The following is a 13907-nucleotide window of genomic DNA, read 5'->3' as shown; positions in this document are numbered from 1 at the left end:
CCGTATTTTCCATGGTGGTTGTTCAGTTACCGTTTCTCTCGCTGCTCCATTTTACCACAGCTTGTGTAGATAATCATGGCTTTAAGTGAAGGAGCCAGAGTGTGCGTTCCCAAAAGATGCAATACACAGATATCATTGTTGGTCCCCCTCGAAAGGCCCGCATGGCTTTGCTGGATGTCTGAAAGTTTTGGTATGCTCTGGGCAGGTTTGAAGGCCAAACAATAGGTCTTGTTGACACCTCTGATTTCTGTCTAGTTGAAGGAATTTGCCAACTTTGACTTTGATGTCTGGAGGAAAAAGTATATGCGTTGGATGAATCACAAAAAGTCTCGGGTGATGGATTTCTTCCGGCGAATTGACAAGGACCAGGATGGGAAGATAACACGTCAGGAGTTTATCGATGGCATTCTAGCATCCAGTGAGTCCAGTCGTAATTCCTTGCACCTGCTTTGTAGAAGCAGGCTATATTCTGGCTAAACAGTCTTTCTCAAGTTAAAGCTGTAGTCTTAGGGAAGAAGTAATGTACCTGCTTACTAAAATTGGTCTATTGTTTTGATGGAGGGAAGAACCTCCATCATTTTGCTGGGAATAAAAAAAGCAGGTGTTGTTTGACACATTATGGCAAGCAAAACACATTCGAGGTATAGAAAAAAAGCTAACTTTTGTGAATAACGAGGTTCTAAGTACAGGCAGACCTTGGAGATATTGCAGGTTTGGTTCCAGACCACCGTAATAGAGCAAATATTGCAATGTTGTTTCCCAGCGCATGTAAAACTGATATTTATACTATACTGTAGTCTATTAAGTATGTAGTAGCGTTATATCTTAAAAAACGATGTACATACCTTAATTTAAAAATACTTTATTGCTAAAAAATGCTGACCATCAGCTGAGCCTTCAGCAAGTCATAATCCTTTTGGCAATAGTAACATCAAAGATCATTGATCACAGATCACCATAACAAATATAATAATAACGAAAAAGTTTGAAATAGTGCAAGAATTACCAAACTGTGACACAGAGACATGAAGTGAGCAAATGCTGTTGGAAGAATGGTGCCGACAGACTTGCTTGACACAGGGTTGCCACAGACCTTCAATTTGTTTTAAAAGGGGGAGGGAGAATATCTGTGAAGTGCAGTAAAGCGAAGCACAGTAACATGACGTACACCTGTAAAATGTTTTTTAAAATAAGTTTTTTACAATATCAGTTTCTCAATAGGAATTCAGATTAAATTTTTATTCCTTCCCGTTTTATTGAGATATAAGTAGCATACAGCACTGTATAAGTGTAAGATGTACAGCATAATGATTTGATTTACAGCCTATGAACTAATTATCACAATAAGTTTAGTGAACATCCATCATCTCATAGGTACAAAATTAAAGAAATAGAAAAAAATTTGTTTTCCATCTGATGATAACCCTTCGGATTTACTCTCTCAACGACTTTCATATGTAACATACAGCAGTGCTAATTAGTTATATTTATCATGTCGTACATCACGTCCGTCATGATGTCAGTTTCTGGCATCTGTATAACAGCTTACAAAACGTATGATCGCATTTATTTTCAGCAGAAGGAATAAGGCATAAAGTTGTAAGTGACTTGCCAAGATCACAAAGCACATCTCACAGCTGTGTTACTTCACATGGGTGGCCCAGGAAGGCCTGTCTGGAGGTAATAGTTGAGCTGAGACCTAGGTGATGATAAGGATCCAGCCATGTCAAGATTTCAGGGGAGAGATAGAGGCAGAGCCACAGCAGATATAAAGTGCTGAGATGGCAATGAAGTTGGCATGTTCTAGGAATGGAAAGGTTAACACGGCTGGAGTGTCATGACCTTAGAGATGGTAAGATGTGAAGTTGGAAAGGTAGGAAACAGCCATCAATGCAGGGCTTTGTTGGCCATCATGAACGGATCAGATCTTATTCTAAAGACAGTGGGCAGCCAGCAGAGGTTTCCATCTGAGAGACAGTATAGTCCAGTTTACGTTTTAATAAGTCACTCTGGCTGTTGTAAACATTCACACTTCGGAAAGCAGTTGTCAAGAACCCAAGGCAGTAATCTAAATGTAGAAAAACTTTATCCTATTAATTCCAAATTGTCACTCTCCTGAAATAATCTATATATTCCAACAACAGTGGAGTGGATAAATAAATTCTGAAGTTTGTTGGTAGGCCTCTGGTTTTAAATTGCATTGGGGAGCGGGGTAGATGAGTCTATAAGCAAAAATGCCAAAAAACTGAGTATGCTCTGTGTAATATTTTTTTTGGTGACTTTTATCTTCTTTATAATATTTTATATTTTCTAAGTTTTCTAAAGGGAGTATGTACTGTTTTCCAGAAAAAAATCAAGACAAATTTTTTTTAAAGAAGTATTTATATAACCACCAACCAACCAAGTAAGCCCTCTTAGCTAATGTTCCAAAATGTGATTTTCTCCAGAGTTCCCTACTACCAAGTTAGAGATGACTGCTGTTGCTGACATTTTTGACCGTGATGGGGATGGCTACATTGATTACTACGAATTCGTGGCTGCTCTCCATCCCAACAAGGATGCTTATCGACCAACAACTGATGCAGATAAAATTGAAGATGAGGTACGGGAAACAGTTGTATTTTGAGTACGTTTTTGACCATAGGTTACTGCTGTCCTGAATTTGGTTGGGTGTAATTGCCATATCAGCCCTTCAGCGTGTCTGTTGGGAGGTGATTATCTGGAGTTCTTTTTGGGGATCCCCTTTTGGATGGTGTTGCCCCAGTGGATCGCCAACTCTTGAGCTGTATCTCAGTCTCGATGCATTGGTACCTAAATGAGTCACCTCTGTGTGGTGCTCTGCAGCTTGCAGCGAACCTCTCCAGGGCACCATGTTGCTTAGAACAGTCCTGAGGTCCTGCCTCGGGATGCAGGAGAGCGTCTTCGTGTGTAGCATTTAAGGGGTGAAACATAAAGTAATGTTTAAGATGGTGTGTACCCAACAAACTTTCTGCCTAATTAAGAACTGTATCACACTGAAAATTGTATCACATCAAAAAGTGTGAATTCATTGGGAGCACATAGAGTTGATCCTGGGATGGGAGAGGCAGTGGGCCTGGTCTTGGAGAGTGGCTTGGGGCAGCCCAGGACTGACTTCCAGGGAATTTGGGGCTCCTAGGTTGAAATTTAAATCAGCTCCTAGTTTGCTTTATTAGTCAGTTAATATTGATGCATGCGTATTAGCACATTTGAGGAAATTTTGAAGCAGGATGGAAGAATGTGTTGTATCATTACTGGGGAATTTCTTTCATACTCAGCGTCTGAGTATCCCAGTTAGTGAGACTCACAATAGAAGATAAACGCATGTGTCAAAAGCCTGAGATGCCTAAAAAATATGTAATGAAGAGCTTCTCTGATGACATATAAAAATCTTTGTTTCTCTGAAGAGGAAGTCCTGCTTTACCCTTCACACTTTTCTCTTTTTCTGTTGTTCACAACCAATAGGTCACAAGACAAGTGGCTCAGTGCAAATGTGCAAAAAGGTTTCAGGTGGAGCAGATTGGAGAGAATAAATACCGGGTAAGAAAGAGAAAATCAGTCCTTTGTGGTGGTCATTCCTGCTGTGTGGCCCTTACAGGTGAAAGCAGCCTGACACACAGCAGATGGCTGATCCCACCTTCCCGTTACCGATGCTTGGAGTACCAAAGCCAGTGGGGACTTGTAATGCGATCAGTCTCTGGCCCCTCACCTCTGTAGGTGCCAAATGTCAGGTGTCCTGTGGGCTGAGCTTTAGTGCCCCAGATAGTTGCATCTGGAAAATAGTGCCGTATCTAGCCAGCAGTAGCTTGTATGGGATCCAATATAGGAGACATTTCAGAGCCCTCTCTTCACTGCCGAACAGGTCTTTGAGGAAATGGAGGCACCTTTATCATAAGATAAGGAAACAATTATCTAATGACTGACCATTGCCCCCAGGGAGCTGGTCATTGTGAGCCCAAGTGGCTCTCAGGCTCCGAAAGGGCTGGAGAAGCTCTGTCCAGGCCCCACAGGACGCTCAACCTGCTCAGTAGTCTTCCCTGGAAAGCTGTGCCGAGCGACGCCGTAACTGACAGTGAACCGTGCTGTGTTTTAGCTTCTTTGGGGACCAGGGCGGGGCATAGAAGGGATCTATGACAGGACCCCTAAAATGTATTCAGCAGTTTGTCAGGGTTCTCTACAGTCCTAAGGAAGATCTAGGATTGGCAAAGAGGATTTAGGTGGCCAGATAGCACAGTTATGTGCACCCAGTTAGAAACAGGAAAATGAGGTTCCATTAGCACATCACAACTGTCTTCAAGGTCCAGCAGAGCTACACTGTGCTGCTCTGAGCCGGGGAGTGGAGTGTTGGGTGACTCTGCCTTGGATCCAGCCCAGGGCTTTGAGTTAATAAGGCTCCAAGCAATCTTATAATGGTTTGTTTTCTTTTTTTTTTTTTTTTTTTAATTACCTGTGAGAGAAATGACTTAAAGAATATGGTCAGTATGTGTCGTTCTGCTTGGAACTGGTAATATGATTACATGATTTTCATTCCTTAGTGTTAATTTGACAAAACGTTCTTTTCTCTCTTTTTTTTTTTTTCTTCCTTTTCCTCCATCCTTTACTCTTACTGTCTGTAGTTCTTCCTCGGCAATCAGGTACAGTGTGCCTTGCAAATGTTCTTTTTGGTGGAAATGGTGTATGTGGCTAATGCTGCCTGTTCTTTGCTGTGGGGAGAGGACGTAATCTGAAGCATGCCTGGGTCATGTCTGGTAGTCTTACCAAGTGGAGAAACTGCTAGCAGGGCTAGTATTGTAAAGCTGTCTCAGAAGCAAAAGGATATAAGTATATATAATTTTCCATTTAAAATTAGATTGGCTGAAGATGATATTTTGGCGGGCTGAGTTAAAAGTAGTATGGTTCTGGGGAAGTTAAAGCTATGGTATCAATCCATCCCACTTCTAAAAAAGAGCCCAGTCTTGTCAGAATACCAGACAGCACAGTTCTGATTTACACCCAAGTCTTTTGACCGTTAACACAAATTTTATAACGCACACTAAGTCAGAAAAGTCTTAGGGTATTTAAGGTACTGTGTTTAAATACCTTACTAAAATTTTAGTTATCTGTGCTTATGTTATATTTTATAATCATAAGGGATGTGAGAAGTAGAGTGTGGAACTCATACTTGGCTGTAGCCTGACGTTTGCCGATTATGGCCAGCCAGCATAACCTAATGGGATCAAATTAGACTTGCAAAGATTGAATGCTTTTGACTCCACTTGGTAACTCTAACCTTTTAGATCTTTTTGAGGGCTCTGGGGTCCTATGTCTTAAAGTGGAAGGAAGTTGCATGGGTAAAATTTGTCTTGTGATATGAAATCAGAAACACTAAGAGTTGATTTGAAGCCTTCAATCAAAGTTCCAGGCACTGCTTTAACCACCAACTACAGTAACATTCTGGGCCAGTGGGAAGAACAAAGGATGGAAAGAAACTAAAGACAAGAACAGTCAAACTGGCTTTAAATAAATCATTGCATAAGAGTGCCAAGTAGTACCTAAAGGTTGTACCTGTTTGCTAGTGACTGCATGTGGGTACCAGGGGCCCCTTTGAAGTGGCACCTATGTCCTCCTCTACTCCACTGACCAGCAGAGGGTCAGAGGGTTAGTTCCAATGTTTGGAACAGAATTATGAAGTTCACTTTATACACGAGGCACCTGAGGCCTTAAGGACAACTGTGCCAACAGTCACACGGCAAAGGTTAGAGCAGTGACGCAGAGAAGGAAACAGACCTTACTGTCGCCTCTAAGACTGTTTGGAGGTCTTTGCCTCACTGGCAACCCCTCTCTGCCGGATTTCTGCAGGTCCCTGTTTTTAGAGCTGCTATAACTCGTTCCACATTCATCTCTCTGGCCTCCCCCAGACACTTTGGCCCCCAGCTTGGGTCAAACCTCCTTATCCCTATAGCTCAGTAAAAGCAAGTTAGAATCTTTCAGAGAGAGCTTTAGTAAGAAATTAAGGGGGAAACAAGAATGAAATCAATGGAGTTAATTCTAAAGGCTGACAAATAAATTACAGGGCACAGTAATGTAAGAATAAAGTACCGCTTGGGATGCCTTCCTGATTCCCTCTGGAGGACACATAGGCCCTTATTTCCTTCTTCCCCTCACTTATCCAGAGAGAACCCCAAACAGTGACTTGGGCCGGCACTGCCCTTGGATCTGGTGGAATCCTCAGTTCCTCCCAAAGGGCCTCCCCGTTCCCACGCGTGGGGCCAGTGTCTGAGGGCAGCTTCCTTCCCGGGACAGGACCTTTATCCCCTTATGTTTCTGGGTCCTGACTTCAGTGCTCTTTACACTACACCATGCTGTGGCTGCAGTCACTTTGTATGAAAACCTAAAACCTGCATGAGATGAAAGATGGAGGACCATTTTTACTTCCAGAGAAAAGGGCTTGGGTGGGGGATGATATTTTTTCAATCATCTTGCCTGTATAAACAGCTTGAATCAGTGTAAAGTAATACAGAGAATTACCACAGAAATATTAATTTTGAGGGAGGTTGGTTACGGGTCCTTCTTAAACATCCTTTCTGGCATTTTCAATTTTGTGCCTTCTTTCAAAGTTATGGTTCTCCTTTATAACTTTGAAAATCCTAATTAAGTGATTAAATTACCCCCCTCAACATTCTCCTTGAATTAAACAATTTTAGGAATTCCATTTCTCCAACCATACGTTTGATTTTTGTTTTGAGATCTCAGCATGATTCTCTTTTGTTACCTCTTAACTTTTATTTTGGGAAGAGGATAATTTATGCAATGGGAAACTCCAAATGTTGATAGGGCTGGGAAGTAGGAACATTTGGCAAGTAAAAAAGGAAAAATAAATATCAGAAAATCATGCTTGTTTTAACATCCCAAAATGATTGTTGAAAACTACTTACAATCAGCATGGTAGATTTAAATTTTAATTTCTTCAACTGAATTTTAGTATAAACACTAATCATTTGTTCAGCTGAAGAAAATTTTCTGCTGGTGACAACACAATTAGAGAATACTTAGGGGTTTATTTCTGAAAATGATGTGGAAAATCAAATTTCCTTCTAAGCTTGTAATAATGATGATGCTTTGCAAGGTTTTCCTTGAGACTTGAAATATTATTTGCTGTTCTCCATTTAACTTTCGAGCACACTGTATTCAGAAGCTGACATCCACCTTATAGCTACCTTTTCTTTTATGGAAACAAACTAGCTTAACAAAGAATTGTATCATTGGGTTTTAATTTGGGCAGAATCTTTAAAAGAATCAAAGTGAGCTAATGCCTTGTCTGTCCTCCTCCCTCCCCTTTGGAGCAAGGTCACAACCATCAACAGTTAACTTTATCGGAACAGAAAGTACATCAAGATAATGACCTTTAGCTTTTCCATATTTTAAGTTTTTTGTGAAAAATGCAAAATAGTGAGAGTTAAAATTGCCCCCAAACCGTGAAATTGTCATTCTGTCTGAATACAGTCTGCTTAGTTAGGGAAGAAAGTCTAGCCCTGCTCTCGGGCGCCCTCGCTCACCATCTCCCCTTGGCCCTGCAGTTTGGGGACTCCCAGCAGCTGCGGCTGGTCCGCATCCTGCGCAGCACAGTGATGGTCCGCGTTGGGGGAGGATGGATGGCCCTGGATGAATTCCTAGTGAAAAATGACCCCTGCCGAGGTAAGAAGCCCTTCTGAGCTCGTGTTACTTGTTAGCTACGCCCTCACCACTGATCTTTCATGATTCCACAGGGTGTTGGTGGTGGGGTCTGTTTGTTGATTCTGTTGTTAAGCTGCCCAGGTGTCATCCCACTAGCACAGATTGGGACTCGGGGTGCAGGGCAGACCAGGGAGAGAGAGCAGGAGGGTTTGATGCTGGAGACGGGTTTCTAGGGACACACTAACGAGAATTGGGAATTTATTGGTGTCATCAAATGTTTCTGTGTGAGGGGTTAAATTAACACCAGCCTAGAAAGAAGCCCTATAAAGCCCTGCCGGTTCCCTGTTAGTGCTGCAGATGACTTTGCCTGTAATTCCTGCGTCTGAAACCCAGAGAGGGTATTGGGCCCCTCCTAGGCAGGGGAGGACTGGGAGCTCCCTTAACCAGGAGAGGAATAGAGAACACCTAGCAGTGAGCCTAGGCACTGCATTGTAAGGCATATGGTCACCTAAGTAAGTCCATGGGGTCTCAGTCTGCTTCAACCTAAAAAGGCCCAAAGGCCAAAAATGGTCTACTCTTTTAGCCCAAAGGCCAAAGATAACAGTCAACTCAATGTGAGTGATGGCATCTGCAGCTAGAGGCGTGTGAGGGCCGCAGCAGGCGGGGGATGATCAGATTCCAGTTGCTACATCCCGTTCAGCTGCTCCTTTCCTTTCTCCTGTTAGCCAAGCTGCATGTGGGTACACAGGAGGCTCCCCCACTGTCTGCCAGTTTGTCTTTCTTGACCAGTTTCTGCGTTTCCTGCTCTGTTTCTTTGTGTTTATATATTTTTTATTCTAGTTCACCATCCTGGGAGTAAAATAAAGCGCTCTGATTCCAGCTCTTCGATTTCCAGTCAGTCTCCCATAGGTTGGCTTTTAAGCTTTGTCCCTCTTACCCACATCCCAGCCCGTTGAGAATGGCTTTGCTTTTTTAAACTGTAGCATCTCTTGGCTCTGTGGTATCTGCTGCCTTTATGAATGCTTTGAAATAGCCAAACCATAGCTTTTCTAACTATTATAACTTGACAAAACATAAAATATGCCTGTTGAGACAGTACCCATGGAATTCGTTCTGAGTTTCTGTTTATTTAACAAATACTTATAGCTTTATATACCACACACTGTTTTATTATAAGACCTTACAAATAATAACACATTTACACCTCTAGGAGGTATAGCTACTATTACTATCTCCATTTTATAGAATAGGAAATTGAAGCATAGGAAAGTTAAATAACTTGCCCGAGGAGAGGCAGCTAATGGCAGAAACAGGATTCACATCCAGCACACTCTGGCTCTTGACCTCCATGCTGTCTCTCAGATGCTAACATACCCAACACCACCCTTTTTCACATGTGTTTTACTGGTTCCAACTGCATAATTAAATTAGTAAGGCTTACTTATAAACCGAGCAGAAATGTTTACAGTACTGTTATGTCACTTCTTTGGAAGTGATTTATAGTCAGAATCTGAAGCATTTGAAGCTAAAGGTTCTCACATGAATTCAGACACGCTCATGAATTAGTTCCTCTTAACTCATTCTGCATTTACTCCAATAAACCAGAGTAATAATTTTCATTAGGATTTCCTTTTTATAAAGTAGTCTTAAAAACACCTATTCTGATAAAAACTGGAGCGGGTTTAAATTAGTTTTAGAACTTAATTATATTGCAAACCAATTTCTTTGATATAAAAGTGCCCTCTGGGGCTTCCCTGGTGGGGCAGTGGTTGAGAGTCTGCCTGCCAATGCGGGGGACACGGGTTCGAGCCCTGGTCTGGGAAGATCCCACATGCCGCGGAGCAACTGGGCCCGTGAGCCACAATTACTGAGCCTGCGCGTCTGGAGCCTGTGCTCCGCAACAAAAGAGGCCGCAGTAATGAGAGGCCCGCGCATCGCGATGAAGAGTGGCCCCCACTTGCCGCACCTAGAGAAAGCCCTCGCACAGAAATGAAGACCCAACACAGCCAAAAATAAATAAATAAATAAATAAACTCAAAGTTTAAAAAACAACAACAATGCCCTCTGATTGTTTTAAATGAGGAGCTATATATATATATATATATATATATATATATATATATATATATATATATCTTTTTAACCTTAACTCAGTAAAACAACATTATTCCTTTCCAAGTCTATTAATAAGGTTTTATTTTTCATGCTGTGTGTGATTGAACTAAACAAACAAAAGAGATACTGCACGTGACATTTTTGGAATCTTTGACTGCCTGTTTGCTGCCTGCTGTACTTGCTCTCTTTACGATAACATTGTGCTGCTGGCCAAGGAGAACACTGCTTGCTTTTTCCTTATCTTGTTAGCTAGAAATTGGAACCCCAAGGAGATTTGGGAGGGCCATCTAGGAGCTATTTTCTATGGAACATAGTAGCCTTTTTCAGCATCCCTTGGAGCAAACAAGGTAAGGCTTTCCCCTGTGCCTTTCCAGGAATGCCCTCATCCCAATTCCATTGACTACAGGGTCAGGAACTCCCAGCATCTTAGATATCATAACCCTACCAGTGATGGACAGGATGAGCTACATCTAAGCAAATAAAAAATTGTGCTACGAGGGGAACACTTAAAGGCCCAGGTGGATGTAATACATGACTTAGAAAGGCATGAACATCACAAAGAGAAAAGTTCCTTGAAGCTACCTAGGGTTCTGTGAGGATTACTGTGGCTTATAGAAGCACCACTTGGGGTGGATTTTTTTTATTCATTTGGGTTGCATTTCCTTGGCTCTCTGCACCATAGAGAATGTTACTCTGAGGACTGTACCAAATGTATGACGGGATTATAATACCGGTGTTGCACAATCATGTTATCTGCCTTTACACAGTCGTTTAAGAAGATGAAAGTTGTCTCAGACTGCACGTTGCTTTAGCCAAATGTAAAAGGTAAAAGTATTCAACTAGGTAGGTTCCTGGTACTGCCGGAATTGGAGATTTCACTTTCTGAATTGAGCCATGGCAAAGGAAATCATGATGTTTGGATGGAGGTAAAACAACGTCCCTGCCTAATGAATAGGTGTACATTTACCCTAGGGTTCTGTGAATATTTCTGAGCATTAGACAAATTAATTCCCCAAATTTTACTGAAAATGTAGAAAAACTTTATGAAGATTTAAAAGACACAATTTGGCTTAGAACTGATTTTTTTTATTATTATGGTAAAATACACATAACATAAAAACTTACCGTCCTAACCATTTCTAAGTGTACAACGTCAGTAGCATTACATACATTCACACTGTTGTGTTACCATCACAATCACCCATCCACAAAACTCTTCATCTTGTTATACTGAAACTCTACCCATTAAACAATAGAACTGAATTTTAACTAATAAGCCTGTTCCAGCCAACATCGGTGGCCAGCAGTAGTCTCTTAGAAAATGGTGGTCTCTCTGGTGGTTGGAAAAACTGAACTTGAAATGGCTGTCTTTGGGGTCTGGCCCCCAAGATGTGATCTTCAAAAAACCAAAAAAATCATGGTCAAATGCGTTTGGAAGACACTGAGTTAAAACTAAACAGGTTTCTTTGCTGCAGGACTTCTCGGAGCTTATAAAATGCTGATTGATTGCATTAGGGAGAGATATGTAGAATCCAGTGTTTACTAAACTCCTCTTCTTAGGAAACCCCTCAAAAACCTCAGTTTGGGAAATTCTGCTGTAAGCAATGAAAGACCATGGAAAGATTTGGAGCTGTTTAGAGAGATCAGGTTTTTATTTAGAAATACAGTGTGGGGAATGAGGAGTGAGGGAGGGATGGGGTTAAGATGAGAAACAAGGAGACCATTTGGAAGCCTGTTACAGTGGTCCAGGGTGGAGGAGATACTCCATGAACCACGTAATTTTAAGGGGTACAGGGAAGGCTCAGGGGGATTCAAGAGGCATTAGAAGGTGGAATCAATAGTAGACTGAACTGCCATCAGGAGGGAGGGACCTACGTCAACAACCAGGTTTCAGGCTTCAGTCGTGTCTAATCAGTTGGATGTAAGGTTCTGGCATCCAGGAGAGGTCTATGCTGGGGATGTATTTGAGAGTTAGGCAGGACCGTATGATGGCGCTGAAGTCTCAGATGCATGAACTCATCACCAGATCAAAAGTCTAAGAGGGAGAACAGGACTGTGGATGGAACCAGGGGAACATCAGCGTTTAAGAAGTGGGTGGGATGGAGTAGTCGGGAGAAGGGGGAGAGGCAGGAGAGCGGGGGTCCTGGAAGCCGAGGGCGGAGAGTGTTTCAAGAACAAAATAGTAACTCCCCCGAGTGCAAATGACAACAGCAGAGAGGTGTTTTTACCTGTCAGATTATCAGGTTTTTACCTGATACATACCCATGTGTACACACACTCTCTCTCTCTCAATACACAGAGCATTGGCTGGAGTGAAGTAAATTGAATATATTCATACATTATTTTTGAGAGTGTACATTGGTGTAAAATTTTGTAGTTCAGTTGACAAGTATCAAAAACCTTATGTGTGCATCCTTTCTCCCCAGCAGATCCACTTGTAGAAATTTATCCTAAGGAAGTCATCATGGGTGGGCACAAAGACTTTTTACAAGTAGTTTGTCACAGCGTTGTGTACAGTGTTTTAAAAATTGTGAACAAAATACAAGGTTGGTGAAATAAATTATGTCGGTACGATGAAACAATACTTTGCAGCTAGCTGAAGTTATGCAAGACACTTCAGGCATGGAGGAATGTTTCTGATATTTTTGTATTTTTTATATATATATACACACACATATACACACACGGTTGTGCAAAGGAATAAAGACACCAACATTTTAGTAGTCCTGTCCCCGAAGATTAAGCAATTTTTATTCTTTGTACTTTTCTGTAGATCTCAACCTTTCTACAATCTAAAAGCATCCCCCTGAGGCAGAAGTTGTCGGTACCCTTTGCCAGTGATTACAGTAGTGTGGTGGGGAAGGAAGGCGGAGTGGGCTGAGCTAGCGTAGATGAATGCAAGGAGCTGGGCCGGGCAGAAGGCAGCTCAGGTGCAAGCCCTTGGTTCTGGTCCCAGTTCTGCCACAGCGTTCCTTGACCTCAGCCTCTGAATGCTTCAGTTCCTTTGTGACATGGGGATGCTGACTGGTCGCTGATAACAGTCAAGTGCAGTGTTACACGTGATCACACTCTGTAAACTGTACAGTGCATGGGGAACATGTTATTATCGTTACACTTAAAATGTCATTGCCCTCATCTGCAATGCCATTTCAAAGTCTTCCTCTTGTGTCACTGTGTTGTTTTCTGGGAGGGTGGGCTCAGTGAACTGTTAAATCTCTACTAGGTTTAAACCACACGTCTTAAGTTCTTTATGGCTTAGGGCCATAAACAATTCTTTTGGGGTCCAAGTCCTCAGCTGAGTAATGATTTCCATTTGTCAGTGTTATCTCAGTGCTTGCTGTGTGTCCACCCTTGTGCTTGGCCCTTTAGCAAACATAAGATAAATAAGTGTTTAGCGATGTGGAATCTTACTGAAGTACCCAGGTTAGCGCTGAAGGAAATTCTCTTTGAGAACTGGACACTGAGGAAAGTGCTGGAGTTTGGAAAATGGATGAGTAGGGAGCAGACGGCCAAGGAATGAACCTTGAAGGGCATGTTCTGTTGGGGCCTAAGAAGGGAGGAGACAGCTTAGCATTCCAGGGACCAAAAGTCCTAGACCGTCCAGACAAGAAGGACTCTTGGACATCAGTGAGCCTGATTGATCACCTCTAGTGAGCCTGAGGAAACAGAGGCCCAGAGCAGGAAGGATCCCAGTTGGGGGCAGAGCCTGGGCTGTAACTCAGGGGTTTTGATCATGCAGGTTAGTCCTTTTAACCTGATACTTTGATATGTTATGTCAACTGAGTATATTGAAAAGAATTTGGATTTGATTTAGGAATTTAGAACCTCTCTGCTTGGACACTCATGCAACCTGATTTAAAATCCGATTCTACCAAGATTCCTCAAATTTCTTGAGGACATGTGGAGTTGGGCAGGAGAGAGGGTAGGCACAATTACCTGAAATCTTCTAAACTTGTAGTTTCTGGCCAAAGTAAAAAATCTAATATAGGAAAGAAAGACAAATACTTTGTTTCTAATGGTTCCCTTTTCCCAGGCTTTACCAGCAGTTCTGTTTGATTAGATCTATCTAGTACATCCTAAAAAGTGAGCAGCTTGGGGATGAATGAGCAGACAGAAGGTGG

At 42.0% G+C, this 13907-nt stretch overlaps 1 protein-coding gene across 15 annotated transcripts in view; it reads left to right on the top strand.

Moving 5' to 3' along the window:
* Nucleotides 1–13907, top strand: part of MACF1 (microtubule actin crosslinking factor 1) — a 346247-nt gene that overhangs the window by 325299 nt on the left and 7041 nt on the right. For 6 of the 15 annotated variants that reach the window (XM_082387378.1, XM_082387384.1, XM_082387387.1 and 3 more), the window contains 6 exons: nucleotides 256–418; nucleotides 2448–2602; nucleotides 3484–3558; nucleotides 4635–4652; nucleotides 7575–7692; nucleotides 8512–8580. In XM_082387378.1, the coding sequence (XP_082243504.1) occupies nucleotides 256–418; nucleotides 2448–2602; nucleotides 3484–3558; nucleotides 4635–4652; nucleotides 7575–7692; nucleotides 8512–8580 (598 nt within the window). The remainder of the gene's footprint in view (nucleotides 1–255; nucleotides 419–2447; nucleotides 2603–3483; nucleotides 3559–4634; nucleotides 4653–7574; nucleotides 7693–8511; nucleotides 8581–13907) is intronic. The other 9 variants (XM_082387379.1, XM_082387376.1, XM_082387386.1 and 6 more) reach the window with 4 other exon arrangements.

The sequence above is a fragment of the Balaenoptera borealis genome (assembly GCF_965194805.1).
Source record: "Balaenoptera borealis genome assembly, chromosome: 1".
NCBI lineage: Eukaryota > Metazoa > Chordata > Mammalia > Artiodactyla > Balaenopteridae > Balaenoptera > Balaenoptera borealis.
This window is presented reverse-complemented; position numbering and strand designations above follow the sequence as displayed.